Source organism: Leiobunum rupestre, chromosome 1 (assembly GCF_980474605.1).
Source record: "Leiobunum rupestre chromosome 1, qqLeiRupe1.1.hap1, whole genome shotgun sequence".
Lineage (NCBI taxonomy): Eukaryota > Metazoa > Arthropoda > Arachnida > Opiliones > Sclerosomatidae > Leiobunum > Leiobunum rupestre.
In genome coordinates, this window is record NC_143384.1 from 67,583,857 (window position 1) to 67,599,982 (window position 16,126).

Consider the following 16,126-nt stretch of genomic DNA (forward strand, 5'->3'; position numbering starts at 1 on the left):
TGTTCACCACTTCCTGATTCATTGCCAATAAAAGTAACTCGATGACTTGGTCATAAGGTGGTGCCTTGGTTATTAGCTTAGTTTATTATTAATATTATTATTATAAACATTAAAATTTTTATTTTGATCCATGGAAATATATAATTAAAAAAATTTAAACGGAGGAAACACATGGATATTTATTTATTAATGATTTAAAAAAATTGAGATTTCTACCCGTATGTCTTTGGCAAACTAAGGTTTTACAAAGACCTACGGGTCGAAAACTAAATTTTTAAAAATCTTTAGTAAATAAATATCCATGACGTCGCCGTTAAAACAAAACCACGTATCTTTTCGGTGGTCTTTTTGAGAAAAATTGATTTTTAATTTTGCAGGGACTTGTAAAATCACGTGTTAGGTTTTTACACGCGAGTTAATTTTATAGTCAAATAATTTCGTTTCAATATTGAATTTATGCGGATTTTAATTTAAAAATATTTTGCTAAAGGGGAATTTTTGAAATACGAGGTTTCGCGTCATGAAGTGAAATAGGAGCTGTAAATAAGCACGATACGCGCTTTTGCGTGAAATAAGTTGTGTATATCAAAGATACGTTTAAATGTTTTCTCGATTCAAAAAAAGAAATTCAATTGCAACCTATTAATGTTTTTAATGTTATATACGTAAATTAGGGTGTAGAATCTAAATATATCAATTTTTACAAAACCACGTATCTCAAGTTACGGGGTTTTGTTTAAACGGCGACAATATTGTGTTTCCTCCTTTTAAATTGTTTTTAATTATTATTATTATTATTATTATATTTTAAAATAATCTTATTTGGTTTTTGTCGTGTTTTTTTCTGATTAACAGCGCGCTTGTGGACATCTCCAGAACTTCTGCGTGACCCTCGCCCTCATCCGAACGGAACGCAAAAAGCGGATGTTTACGCATTTGGCATCATATTACACGAAATTATGGCCCGGCTGGGACCTTGGGGAACTCCAGATCTCATGGCGAAAGGTAACTGTTTTATTTGCATTATTCAAATTTACCACCGGTATTTGAGGAATACACAAAAAAACATGGTTCTTTAATAATTTGGTTTTTTTAATTCACTAAAAACTATTCCAAAATGTATATACATTTCTAAAACATTTACAAGGTGACCACATTTCCTTTATTTTCAATACCTCACTATAAATTAATTATGTTTTCTCATGTAGTTTATAACCCGAAAACATTCCGTCGTCGTTTACCCTTATTCATCCTAGTTTAACTTTATTTTATCTACTGTTTTTCGATAAGTATCCTTATTTTTGTTTAGTGCTCGGCATTCGACTAATTTTTATCCATGAATAAAATAAGCTCGGCGATGTTTAAATAATATTTATTTAAATAACCAATAGTTGAATAAATATTGTGAATAAGCCTATTATTTAAATAAAACAAACAATTATTGAAATAAATACCACTTTTATTCAAATAAATGCGTGGTTGCGTAAAAACATAATTAAATAAGTTAAAATGATATTCTTTTTACCAACGTTTTTTAAATAAATCGGAAAATTTTCGTTTATGATTTTTCCTATATTTTATTTTAATTCGCTTGAAAATTTCCTATTTTTTCTATAAAATGTTCAAAGAGATTGTAGATGGTTTATTTTAGGCATATTTTCTATAACTCGTATCAATTTTTAGTTGATTGGTAATATCATAAGTGTATAATATTATGACATAAGTGTGACTCTGCCTTTTCTTCACACGCAAAAGATTTACTGAGAACTATTCGCAAGACAGACTGCATTACGGGCTTCATCACCGTTTGGCGTTCGTTTGCTCCCGCGTCACACGAAGCCTTTGATAACGCCTCGCTAGGGGGCGATTTTCTTCTTGTGATGACGTCACTCCGTTACTAGCTCTCAGTAAAATATTCCCCAAAGTGACACACTTATTTTACAATATTATAGACTTATGGTAATATGTTTGCACGGTTAAACAAAAGCGAAAAATAGATTAAAAGTAAATTAAACAGGGTTGCCACACGTCAGGGAAAACAGGGAAATCAGGGAAAAGTCAGGGAATTTAAGAATGGACCTAAAAAGTCAGGGAAATGTCAGGGAATTTTTAGAATTTGTAAAAAGTCAGGGAAAAGTCAGGGAATTCAATTTTATCTTGGCTTTTTTTTAAGTTTTATTTTTTAGACCAGATCTATGACAAATTCTATGATTATCATTTATTTCCTTGAAAGTTTGGCTAATTTTTTCAACATTGCAATAACCTTTTTACTGAAATATAAGTTCATTAAAATTTATTAACTTCTGATAAAAGTAAAATATAAAATAAAAATTTGGCCTTAAAAAGTCAGGGAAAATCTCTTAAAATGGTCAGGGAAAACAGGGAATAGTCAGGGAATTTGAATCTCAAAATTTTGTGGCAACCCTGTTAAAGAAAAAATATCAAAAAAACCTGATTGAAACCAATAAAACCTGGTTTTTATTTAAAAAAACGGTCATTTTTCCAACCATGATAAGAATCTCGTTAATCGTTCTAAAACAAATTCTGAAAGAAAGGGAATAATTTTTAAAATCCATTTTGTCAACACTTGTGTTTTTCAGAGATTGTGGATAGAGTGAAAAAATGCGAAGAAGGAGACGAAGCTTTTCGTCCGAATCTGTTCGGCCTCGAAGGGCAAGACTTCCTTCTTCAGACGATGAAGGATTGCTGGCACGAGAGACCCGAATCTCGCCCGGATTTCCGACATATTCGAGAAAGGCTCAACAAAATGAGAGACGGAATGTACGTCACGATTCGCTTGTTTTAAAGCAACTGTCGGCTCTATCATTGCCACCTGTATTATGAAAAGGCCCCTGTTATTAGAGATGGCCATGAATATTTCCGATTCTTCTAAAAACGCGACTTTACTGGAGAGCGTGGTGCCATCTATTTATGGCAATGGAAGCTAAGATTTAAAATACCCAAAAGATAATGTCGTCAGAGAGCCATTGTTGTTGTTGAGCCTAGGTAGTGGGGTGGCGGAGTGGTTAGCACTTTCGCCTCGCAGCAAGAGGAGCCGGGTTCGATCCCTGCTTGTGGCACTGGGTAATAACTCGGAACAACTCCTTCTGCGTTGAGTTCTCTCCCCACTGGTGTAAGGGGTTTTCCCTCGAGTTCTTCGGTTTCCCCTTCCATAAAAACTTGTCAAGGTTAACGGTAATAGTTAGTGTAGGGAGCTGTTGGCTCGATCTCGTGGCATGCAGAGCTTGCCACCACCCTCCTACGCATTGTAACCCGGCCACCTGAATTAATGGCTTCAAAAGTCGCTTGATGACTTAGGCTTAAGGTGGTGCCTTGGGTATTAGCCTAGCTGATTTTAGTATTATAGTTAGAAACCTATGCTCAATTTAGTGGAGTTTAACCTAAATTATATATCCCGTGTAAAAATTTTGTTCATAATTGCGGTAATTTATGTTATTAACCCATTTACAAACGATCCAATGAACGCGAGGGGTACCTATAAGTACCGATTTTTTTATTTCGACGCTAGCGACATCTATTGATAAAAAGAGCTACTTCACGTCGAGCCACCGCTTTCTTTAAAACATTCTAATTATTAGCAGATATTACAAATCGTCGCTGAATATTTTACTTTTTTTTATATTATTTTAGCTCCTATCGGTGCTACATTAAAGTTCAATACCTATTTGTAAAGGTCTGGTTTCGTTTTATTCTATTCCGGACCGAAAATAGTCGTCAGTTAAAACTATTCCGGAAAATAAAGCATTTTTAATGAACCCTTAAAATTGGCACTAAGGAATTCGATTTCTTCACAATTAAATTAAGTCCTAAAAAACCTTTTCTGCAACTTTGAGATTCCACTTACGGTTTAAGTTGGCACTAAAGAAATGTTATACGGCTTATCTGGTGATGCTTATTTAGATAACCGGGAAATATATGGGACTCTTTGACCCATTTTATTTAACTGTGTTATTGAAACTTGGGGGAGTAAAAATAGATATAACCAATAAATTCAATAATTCAAATATTGGCCTAAATATGTCGTAGTAGTGAACTTGGCAAACAAGGTTGGTAGTTATTTCAATGGAAAAGAATCACCAATGGACTGATATTCTGAAAATAATAGAAAACGCGTTTTAATTAATCTCAGAAATTTATAATTAAATAAATAAATAGTAATCAGCTAGGCTTAAACCCAAGGCACCACCCTAGGTCCAAGTAATTTAGCGACTTTTATTGCCTATTAATTCGGGTTAAATTGTATACGAGGTTGGTGGAAAGCCCTTCATGCCACGCGAACCAACAGCTCCCTACACTAACTATTACCGTTAACTTCTACATGTTTTTATGGAAAGGTGAAACCAAAGAACTCGGGGAAAATTCATTTTATCAGTGTCTACTTCTGCAATATTTATTTTTACAGCCTTTGGTGTTTTTGGAACTGAAATAAAAACATCAAAATAGTTTTCTTAAACTGGGGTCGTGACGTCAAAAACCAGATCCCTCCTACCAATTTCTTGGTGCCAATTTTGAGGGGTTATTGAACATAAAATGTTTTGCTAATTAATTTTAAGCTGCGATTATTTTAGACCCGGAATAGAATAAACCGTAAACAGACCTTTACAAAGAGGGATCGCACCTTTGTGTATCACCGATAAGAGCTTAAATATATTCACCAACAGTGTTCAACAACTTTCTTCCGCGGCTGTACTTAAACTAACTTTCTTTAATTTGGAATATCTTACAAAATATTCAATCTAAAATAACCCCAATATGGAATTCATAGTTTATAACAACCCGATTTCCCTTTTTCTATGTGCACGATAACCTCAATAATAACTAAGGTTTTATTTTATTATGTCGCAAACCACTTACCTTAAGTGCGTAGATCTCCATGTCATCGCTAACTAAACCAATATTTACTCATTTATTTATTAACATTTAATCTTAATTGGTTAAATATTATTTTATGTAAGAGTATAAAAGTTAAATCTTTAATAAGAAAAACGTATTAATGAAAATTTTTACCACTTAGGGCAAACAAATCCTCGTAAAGTTTTTGGATATTTCTTTGACTTTTCTGTAGACAATTTAATGACCCGACATTTTCTGAGTTTCCATGTCCGTGTGGAGCCTGGAATTGATTTATGTTGAGGTGATTTTAGAGGTGTGTGCAATGAAATCGGCGCGATATATCATAGGTAGTCTTAAACGTGTCGCAGGAAGTGTTGAATATAAATAATTTCAATGATAAATCAAATATCTTAATGTCTCTTAAAAAAGCAATAGATTTAAAGTTGAACAGAATACTTAGATACTATAGAGGTCGGGTTAGAAGCTATGCTACTTTGTTTTGCGAGCCGAATTGCAATTATCCCCACACAAGGAGAACGCAACCCGTGAAAAGTCGTGAATTTTCTCGCGTACAGTTTTCATTGGTTAGACGCTTTAGCGCCTGCTGCCGTCGGAAGGGAAAAATTCGGAAATTGTCTTCCCCCCGCCCATAAAACGTTCAGCGTAAAGGTTTGTCAAATGAAATTTGTACACAACACGGTGTTTGCGTGTTTAAAGGTTAGCTGCGTTCTCCTTGTGTTTGTTGCTCCTAGTTGCCACACTTAGTTAACATCCTAAGAACGCGATGTTAACTTTTACAAAATGAAAACTTCCAAGTTAAATTTAAAGCTCCTTTATACTTTAAAGCGTTTAATTAAATTTGACGAAACTATAACATAATATTTGGGATTATCCTTAAATCCTGGATTTTAATCTAATTCAAAATGGGAAGAGCTATTTTTAGGCAAAACCTTCCAAATAGGGCCCGTTTAAGTCCCGTCAAAGAAATTTACATTTGACGGGATTCCGCTTCAAAGCACGGGAAGTTTTAACGCAATTTCCCATGCGCCTCTTCGCACTGAATATACGTGAGATAGAGCGCCGTTATGAAAAATCTGATCCGAAAAGATACGAAAAATCGATAGTAAACTTAATTACGGTTTCTCCTCAATCTACTTATTGCAGCTTAGTATGCTTGATTAAAGGTTTTTTTCCCATATTAGAGAAAGTTTCCAAAGTAGTCAAAGTCGACAGTGCTCGATTAGAACTTATTGGCGAAGAAATTGAAGTCATTTTTGCGACTTGTGGCTAGAGTTCGGCGTTTTGATAAAAATTAACCACTTATTTTATTTTTATCCATAACCTACAATTATCCGAAAATATAAATTATTTTTTGCATGTTACATCGTTGTTTATCCATGGATAATATCCACAAATAAATTTTTGACAGTTAATTTATCTGTTACGCAGAACTTGTGGCCCAAGAACGATCCAATTAAAAATTTCTTCAAATTTATACCTGAAAACATTTGGAAATGTTGATTAATCATTTGATCAAAACGTACGGGCATCGGTTATAATTGTAATTTTATCTTAGCTCCTCTCGCGTAGTTATTTAATTGGTCTGATGTTTTGAAAACTGTGGAATCCTTAATAATTCTAAAGAGAAAATATCAACCCTTTCTGTTTCGATGAAGCGGGTTACCGGGAAAAAGGCACCATTAAATTCTCCAAGAATTCATTTCTTTCCGTTATTAGTTATGAGAAACAAAATTATGCTTTTGCAATCCGCTAGATGGAGTTGCTTCTGTTAAACAATTCAAAAGAAAAATCGTACCTTGAAAGGTGACCAGTACATATTTTCGTTGTATCATAAGTAACATAATAATAAGCATGGCAATTCATATTCTTTTAATGTTAGTTTTCTTACCGAACCTTTTTTTTTTGACAGTGACACTCACCCAGCTCTGATATGGACTTAAACCAAACTGAGTAGCATAATATCGTCTTTGGTAGTAGTTAAATTCGGCATTTTTAGACACTTTTGGAAGCTTTGCCCTGAACTTAACTTTGATTTTGCCATAACTCCAAAAATCGGTTACGTGTTGAATTTTTGGAACTGTCATATCTATGGTTAAATAATCAGACGCTTTGCGGCCATGTAAGATTTAAAATTAAACTAATAATATTAGTTTTATATTATTATAAATATTGTTCTTATGTTACTTATAATGAATATTAATTTTATGGGTACCAGCGACAAGACTCATAGGAAGTTCACACACACTTACCGGCAGCGTTGCCAACCGTACTATAATTATAGTACATTTCGATAAAATCACCTTTCGATATACTCCGTACTATAATTTCAATCGAGTACTATTTAGTACGCTTTTTGCGATAATTTTACAATATTTCCGATATTTGTGCGATAATTAAAGAAATTTTACAAAGTAACTCTTTGTTAACTAAAGAACTTAGTTTCCAGTCTGTTATATTACTCCTAGTAGGCTAAGAATGGAAATATTATGCTCCATGGATTGTTTGGTTTGTACTTTCTTAGACTGGAAAATACAGCCGATTTATCAAGCGTGTTGTAGTTAGTGTAGGGAGCTGTTGGCTCGTGTGGCATGAAGGGCTGGCCACCACCCTCCTACGCATTTTAACACGGCCACCTGAATTAATGGCTACAAAAGTCGTTTGATGACTTAGGCCTAAGGTGGTGCCTTGGGTATTAGCCTAGCTGATAGTTATTATTATTATAATTATTATTATTAACGAAATAGACAGTGAAACTGGGAAGGGGGGACACAATAAATATGTGAGTACGGCCAACTATGATCATGTGCTACCATGGTATAGCGAGTATTGGAAGTTGGCCGTACTTGTGTACTATAATTTGCTAGATAATTCGATTATTTTTGGGCTTTGATACTATAATTTCAGTTTTGGGACCTGGAAACGTTGTTGCTTCTTTTCCAATTTGCGTCATAACGTATCTTCTAAACATTACATATTTTCTTTCTACAGGAAGGCGAACATCATGGACAACATGATAGCTATGCTGGAAAAGTATTCTCACAATTTGGAGGAATTGGTCGAAGACAGAACAGCGCAACTCGAAGAAGAGAAAAAGAAAACGGAGGCATTACTGCACCGAATGCTCCCCAAGTAACTATTTTTATCTGGCAACTAAGAGCAACAAACACAGCACCCCTTAGAAGGAGAACGCAACCCGTCAAAAGTCGTACATTTTCTTGTGTACATTTTTCATTGGTTAGACGCCTTAGCGCTTGCTGCCGTCGGAAGGGGGAAATTCGGAAATTGTCTTCCCCCTTTCTGTAAAACGTTCAGCGTAAAGGTTCGTCCAATGAAATTTGTACACAATCCTGCGTTAGCGTGTTTAAAGGCTAGCTGCGTTCTCCTTGTGTTTGTTGCTCCTAGGTGGCAAGATAGACTTTTTTCCAACTAAATGGATGTGTTTTTTCCTTTGTTAGATCTGTAGCCGAAGAACTAATGAAAGGGGAATACGTTAAGCCAGAAGGCTTCGACGCGGTCACCATCTACTTCAGTGACATTGTTGGTTTTACGGAAATGTCAGCGACCAGCACACCGATGGAGGTCAGTGGAAGGTTTTTGACACGATCTAACAAATTTCGTTATAGCATTAAAAATACTTAAAAGCTACATTTCGCCTCGTAGCTAGAGGAGACGGGTTCGATCCCAGCATGTGGCTCTGGTAAAAGCTGGGAACCACTCCTTCTGCGTTGAGTTTGCAAGTTTCCTCATCCCATAAAAACGTGTAGAGGTTAACGGTAATAGTGAGCATTAAGGGTTTGCCACCACCCACCTACGCATTGTAACCCGGCCACCTGTTCAAAGGTATTATAAGTCGCTCGATGACTTGGGCCTAAGGTGGTGCCTTGGTATTAGCCTAACTGATTATTATTTTTATTATTTAATATAAACTAATAATTGTCTGATTTAAATCGCGTTTTAAATACAAAGATTATATCATCTGTTATAGTTACTGTTGTTAATGAAACTTCGAAGCAGTTTAATAACAAATACTAATTAAATTTAATTTAGATAAATTTAATTTTGGTTTACGTTATCATTGCACGTCAATAATTAAAAACCTTTCAGATGAAAAAGAGGTATAACGTGTTTGAGAAACCATAAAAATGAAAATGAATATTAAATTCTAATCCAATTGATATCAAATTCAAAAAAGTAAACTTCGAAAACTTAGAAGCCTGCTTTTAATATTTAATTTATCTTCAAAAAAATTGTTTTTAATAATGATAACATTTTATGAACGTGACTCTATTTTTATTATAAAAGACGTTCTTTTACTTCTTTCCTGTCTTCAGTATATTTTGAGAAGACTTGTTTGAGATATATTTTTTAATATGAAGATACCCTAATTTAGGCTTTAAAGAGTGTGCTAACACCTGTTGAAATGGGCTGAGTGACTAACACCCGCGTGATTTCAATCCATTCGTTATTTTTTTAAAGATATCTACATTTAAAACAAAATGAAGGGCGTAGTTTATCGAAACTCTTAACTATATTTCGAAATAACACCAAAAACTTTATTGCAAATTGTTAAGTGGCTAAAATTGAAACTAAGCTAGAGTAAGGGCGTACAAAAAGGATTTCAGATCGGACGAATAAGATTTTATTTTAAATGCTTAGTATGTCTTAATGATATTTTATTTAATAGGACTGTAAATCCAACAGAAAGTAAATGGTTCAAAATATTCACATTGTAGATTTACACTATAAAAAGATGGCTTTAAATTTTAATTTAGATTTTAGACACACTATAAAAGCCCTGCTTTAAATTTTAATAAAGATTTTAAGATTTACACTATGAAATACTGCTTTAGATTTTAATTGCGATATTTAGATTTACATTATGAAAGGACTGCTTTAAATTTTAATTACGATTTTAAGATTTACACCTTGATAGGACTGCTTTAAATTTTTATTAGAATTTGAGATTATCACTATAAAAGGACTGCTTTAATTATTACTAAGATTCTACGTTTATCTTAATTTCTAAAAACTTTTTAAAGCATATAATAGAGAAAGAAAGAGGCATATTTATAAATGTGAAATCAATGGGACTAATTTGAAATTCTGAATTTCTAGGTGGTAACGTTTCTAAATGACTTGTACACCGTCTTCGACGCCATAATAAGTAACTACCAAGTGTACAAAGTGGAAACCATCGGGGACGCGTACATGGTGGTCAGCGGGCTTCCGGAACGAAACGGCGACTTGCATGCCAGCGAGATCGCCTCGATGGCTTTAGAATTGCTGGATTCTATCAAAACATTCCGCATCAGGCACAAACCAAATCAAACTCTCAAGCTCAGAATTGGAATGCACACTGGTAAATATGCGGTTATTTTGCGCTGTTCACAAATTTCTATTGAGATAATGTTTTTTTTTTGTTTTTAAATGTAGGTCCGGTGGTCGCTGGGGTCGTTGGATTGACAATGCCTCGATATTGTCTGTTCGGAGATACTGTCAACACGGCGTCTCGAATGGAATCAAATGGAGAAGGTAAACTATTGGTTTATTTACATTAAAATGGCCATTAGGTTTGATTATCTCACAGGAAGCCAGAAATACTTTTCGATTATACGATGATGCTTTTGGTATTTTATAATGCCACCGTTAGCAACTTTCAGCATCGTCGTTGAAACGGGCCCTGGCCCCAGTTAAACCAACATTTTAGATCCCTAAAGAGAGCCGTTATTATGATTTATTGTTATGTATATTATTATACTACAAAATAGCTATTTGAAAAGGGTAAAACCAGTGACCCTTTAGCCGTATGGGTCCCGGGTCTGGGTAGACCCTATCTTTAATTTAATGCCCTTTAATATATGTGTAAATTATGTTATAATGAAAAGTTCCCCGTGGTACCTAACTACCTTTGCTCTAAGTAAGAGATAACCTTTTAAGATCCTTTATATCTTGGCAAACTTTGTTATTTTTAAAGAAGGCTTAAATAATTTTATGTGGTTTTTATTTAAGCTGATGGAATTTATAATTTTAAGTTTCCGTACAATCCTGATCTTAATTTTATTATAAAATTTCAGCTTTGAAAATTCACATTAGTCCACAATGCAGAGATCTGTTGGAAAAGTTAGGAGGCTACGCGTTGGAAGATCGTGGACTCATAAAATTAAAGGTTGGAAATAAGCCTCAAATCACCACTAAATCTTATTTAACAAAATTAAATCTTTGGTCCTTAGGGTAAAGGTGAAATGAACACGTATTGGTTAACGGGCAAAACATCCGGTCCGCCGCCGAAACGGCGCCAACAAGACATTGTGCAACCGCAGCCTCTTTTTCAACCACTGAAAGACAGCGAAGGCCGTTCGCGGCGGAGCCCTAAATTGAGCATCAGCGATTTCCCCAGGAGGGGATCGATGGCCGTTCGTCACGATCTGGGCAACGTTCATCACATGGAGGACAGTAATTCGACTCTCAACGCGGGTCAAGGAGCGCCATCCTTCCTCAGAGTGCACCACGACAGTCCTCAAATCAACCGGAACAGTCCGGTTCCGTTCCGCGATCGGGTTCAGCATTTAAAGGACGGTGATTTCAAAGACAAAAACAGCGCCAGTTGCGGCGATATTCCTAATCCAAATGAACACGGCAACCGCGCTCTGTACGAGATTAAAGAACGACCCCTATCGCCGCCCCTTGTGCAAACGCCCAATGGCCGAATCGCGGGTCTCGATGACCTGGAGGATCCTTCTTCGGAGAACGAGGTGAACGATTCCGAAGATAACGGCTTACGGTTTCGATGCGATGGTCACCGGCGCAGTCGGAACGGATTCATGATGGCCGTGAATCAATTTCAACCTCCACCCGACCTGGCGACACCTCTCATTTCTCAACCCAAACCAGAAAAAGCTTTTTCAAACGGTAACCACTTAAAAACCCCGCTTTTACCTCTCGATTCCAAAAGGTGGCGCTCGTGCGACGAAATTAATTCGCCCAAGGCCAACAACAAGTCGTTACGAGTCATATTCACCGGTTTGTTTAATAATAAATTCTTGGACTTGAACCGAAGAGGCAGCGACGCGTCGGTCGGCAGCGTCCGCGTCCGACCGATGGCGGAGAGGAGTAACGGCGAAAGCATTGTGTGATAAACCGTTTCTTTGACAAACTATGGCCAGTTCTACTTCGATCCAGTCAAGAAACGGATGTTTAAGGTAACAAGTTCGTCGAACTTTATGGCGAAATGGAATTCCATTTTCCGTTTTCGATAGAGAAAATTGTGATATTTCCAGGAAAAATTCTAAGTCAATACTAAGGAAGACTAGCTTAGAAATTAAAAATCACAATAGTCACGATTACCGGGGTGTCGTGTTTTTTTGGAACACAGCGCTATCTCTTCACTCGATATGGTGCAGTCATTGATTTATTTAGTAGTTGTTGTTTTAATGATTTTGCTCAAACCAACTGATAAACTTGACGCCGTATCAGTAATATTATATTGAACAGATACTTTGTTGCCCAGAATATCGAGTTAACAGTCCCTTTCCAGCCCACATTCCTTTACACACTGAAAGTCGAAGTTTTAATTGCGTGTAAGTGGATTAGTCCAAAAATTATATATAAATATTCAAACGATACATATCAGATTCTGTCGACTGTCGTAACGACTACATTTAATGTGCAATCTGTAAAGTTTAGTATAACAGGCGTATATGAAAAATATCAGTCGAATGCCGTCGAATTTGATTCCTAAATTGAAGTTGTAATATATGATATAAGGAAAAGAAAATATTGTCTTGATATTACTTATTTCGTTATGTGCTATAAAAGAAAATATTTTTTCTCTTATTGTGTTGTTTGTTATTCATCCTTTCAAACGTGCATCGACCTATATGATAATTATTTTACGAGGTTTTAGATCTACAACTATTTATTAAATGGTTACTTTAGCATTTAGCTCAGGGATTTTAAAATGGGGCTATAAGTCTGGGAAATGTAAGGGAATTTGAAAATGGGTCTAAAGGTCAGAGAATCGTTAAATGAATCTAAATGTTAGAGAATTTTAAAATTGGTCGAAAAGTCTGGGAAATGTAAGGGAATTTGAAAATGGGTCTAAAAGACTGGGAAATGTAAGGGAATTTGAAAATGGGTCTAAAAGACTGGGAAATGTAAGGGAATTTTAAAATGGGTCTAAAATCTGGGAAATGTTAGGGAATTTGAAATAGGTCTAAAAGACTGGGAAATGTAAGGGAATTTTAAAATGGGTCTAAAAGTCTGGGAAATGTTAGGGAATTTGAAAATGGGTCTAAAAGTCTGGGAAAGGGTAGGGAATATTATAAACCAGGAAAAAGTAAGCATTATTTAGTTTTTTTTTTAATAGCTGGTATTAATATTTTTATTATTTATGTATTTTGGTGGTTTTTCAGCCCTTACAATAACTAAAATGGTACTCATGCCAAAATATAAATTGGTCGGGGAAAATGATATTAAACATTCAGGGAAAACTTAGTTTCACATAAACAGATATTTATAAATTCATTTCAAGCAAAACGGATAATACGTGCAAACCTCTACTTGGAATGCGTATCCTGCCGTATCGCGTATGGTAAGATCACTCTGACGGCTTTGGCCCCACCTACGAGAGAAAAATCCTCACTGCGCGCGCTCCCCTCTGACGTTGTTGTTTGTTCAGTTAACATAGTGACGTCAATAAACCGTCAGCCACTTCGAGACGAATATCTGCCGCGATAAACATTCCAAGTAGAGGTATGAATTCCTTGTGCAAAGCTATAAAAATACACTTTTCTGCACGTTGCCTCTTGGAAAATTCTTTTGAATGATAATGCATCGGCCATCCTGGCTACTTAAAGCCGTTTCTGAAATTGTGGTTGGTGCCTTACAGATCATCTTTACTATTTTTCTTATTAATTTACACAATGACTAAACACCAGGATATGTTTTAGTGTATATTGTGGACTTACCTCGGAACAAAGTAAACTAAATGGCTTTAACTTATAGAAACGCATTCAGTAGCCCATCAAATTGTGGGCAGTGAAAAGTAAGCACCTAGCCTGTTTGTGAGATATTGTGAGGAAATTATAGTAAAGAAAGGGAGAGCTAATACCATACGAAAAATAACAATTTTTGGAACAAGTATTTTGTATAAAAACCAGTTATCTAAAACTAACTAACAAACACAACATGTCATTATCATGGTCAAAATACCGTATGAGCAGGAATATATAGAATAATTTCATGGTAATTGGGCTCCAATGAGATATGTACAATTGATACCAAATTTATCAGGATTTACTCATATATTAGAAAAAAATAATGGTTAAGATCCATTTACGTTAAGCCCCATGGATGTAAATACCACCTTAAGACACACATCAGTTAAACCAAACTGTTTATCTTCACGATGTTTCAACGACAAACTATGAAAGGTGGAATTTTATAATTACCCATAAACCGACGCCTTAACTATATCTACGAAAGGATCGTTGTTTTTTGGCTTTGGATTCCCGAAAGATAGCTCTCAGATCTGGAGCTAATATTAGGTTTTCAAAACAGTGAAGCTTAACCTTTCCCAATGAAACATAGCAACAATTTATATTCAAACCATTTAAACTCAGGAAATTAGTTCCCACGTTTCTTTTCTTGAATTCTGGGAATTCTTAATTGAAGCTAAGAAAAGTAAAATGCATTCCAAATTTGTCACAATGCTACAGTTTGCACTTTGCAACGCCATATTTCACTTTAGGATTTGACTCTTGAAAGTTCAAACCTTTCTGTTACGTAGATCGCAGTAGAGGTCGGGGACGGTTAATCATTATCCATGTTTAAAATGTAAACAAAGAAATTTACCGGTTAATATTTTGGAAAATGATTAAAAAACATGTATTATTCGTAACATTTGAGCTTTTTATCGAAAAAAACGTCGTTTTTCCGATTAATTTTACAAATTTATCAAAAGATTAATCGGCTAATACAGAAATATAAATTACTCGATCAAAACGTTTTACGAATAACTTTGAGAGCTTTATCTATTGAATAAAAGTTAACCATCCCCGACCTCTAGATCGCAGTGGCCAAAATGTCAATCTAAAGTGCCATGAATTAATTCAAAACACATCCCTTGCACGGGACTTTATAAATAACTTGGGTAACGACCGTATCAATAAGATTAATAGGTATTTCCAAAACATTGGGTTTTATAACTTCGTCATCGTGGTCATTGTTCTGGTTGGAGATTGTGGACATTCCATAAGTGAAAACAATCTATTACCTTAGATCATCGTCGAAGAAATTATAATGGTTATGATTTAAGATACCAATTAAATGCCAACAATCTAATTTGACAAATAAATTTAATTATGAAATTAAAGGTATAATTATTATATTTTTCAGTTAGGAAAATAAACTTTATCCTTACGACGAAAATATGTTCGTGTGGATGAGAATGAAAAGGCTTATTATCAAGAAAAAAATATCAAGGGCGGAGAGGGGGGCGAAATAGCTTTTGCTTATCGCGTAGTGCCATTAACGTCAGCGGCACACGCGCTCTTTATCTTATTAAGTGTGATATATATGGCGCATATAAGGTTGCGCCCACAGGACCGTTTCGGGTTTACGAGCGCGCTATCCAACACCAAATCGGCCTTGCTTTATATTTGTTTGCCGAAACAAGCGTAAAATCTCTGACAAATAGCTTGCCACGCCTTCGCCTTCACTTGTCCGAAAGATTTAAACCGCGAATAAGGAGGTTAAGCGAAACCCTGGATAGAAGTTTTAAAGATAACTTTAGACTCTTATGACAGCAGTCTCAAGGTCGGTGGACGAAACGTCCAACAATCATGGTGAAAGCCAAGACATCTATCGCAATATCGAGTATCTGTCTGAGCTTTAAAATGTACTTTTTAACCCAATATTTCGTACTTTAAAGGTTGTCATTTTAAAGCAACTTTCGGCTCTATCATTGCCACATTATGAAAAGGCCTTTGTTATTACCAGATTCTTAGGAAGAACTATTGTAGAGTATTTTATTAAGACAAATTATACTTTACTTACAATGTTAGTGGACTTCAACTAGAGCTCGGCGAAACAGATAAATTAACCGCTAAAGTTTTGATTAACCATAAAAATTACGGTTAACTGTTTATCCATGGATATTATCCACGGCTATATAGCAATTTAACATGTAAAATAATCGTTTTTTCCCGCATAATTTTCGTTTGTGGATAAAAATAAATAAAGTGATTATTTC

The 16,126-nt window shown here is 35.2% G+C and overlaps 1 protein-coding gene across 1 annotated transcript in view; it reads left to right on the forward strand.

The window, feature by feature from the left end:
- LOC149966195 (receptor-type guanylate cyclase Gyc76C-like) overlaps positions 1-12,708 on the forward strand; it is a 128,236-nt gene extending 115,528 nt beyond the window's left edge. The window contains exons 16-23 of the mRNA XM_090181020.1: positions 856-1,005; positions 2,601-2,781; positions 7,864-8,004; positions 8,331-8,454; positions 9,991-10,234; positions 10,309-10,407; positions 10,950-11,041; positions 11,106-12,708. Of these exons, the coding sequence (XP_090037146.1) occupies positions 856-1,005; positions 2,601-2,781; positions 7,864-8,004; positions 8,331-8,454; positions 9,991-10,234; positions 10,309-10,407; positions 10,950-11,041; positions 11,106-12,008 (1,934 nt within the window). The 3' untranslated portion in view covers positions 12,009-12,708. The remainder of the gene's footprint in view (positions 1-855; positions 1,006-2,600; positions 2,782-7,863; positions 8,005-8,330; positions 8,455-9,990; positions 10,235-10,308; positions 10,408-10,949; positions 11,042-11,105) is intronic.
- The last annotated feature ends 3,418 nt before the right edge of the window (positions 12,709-16,126 follow it).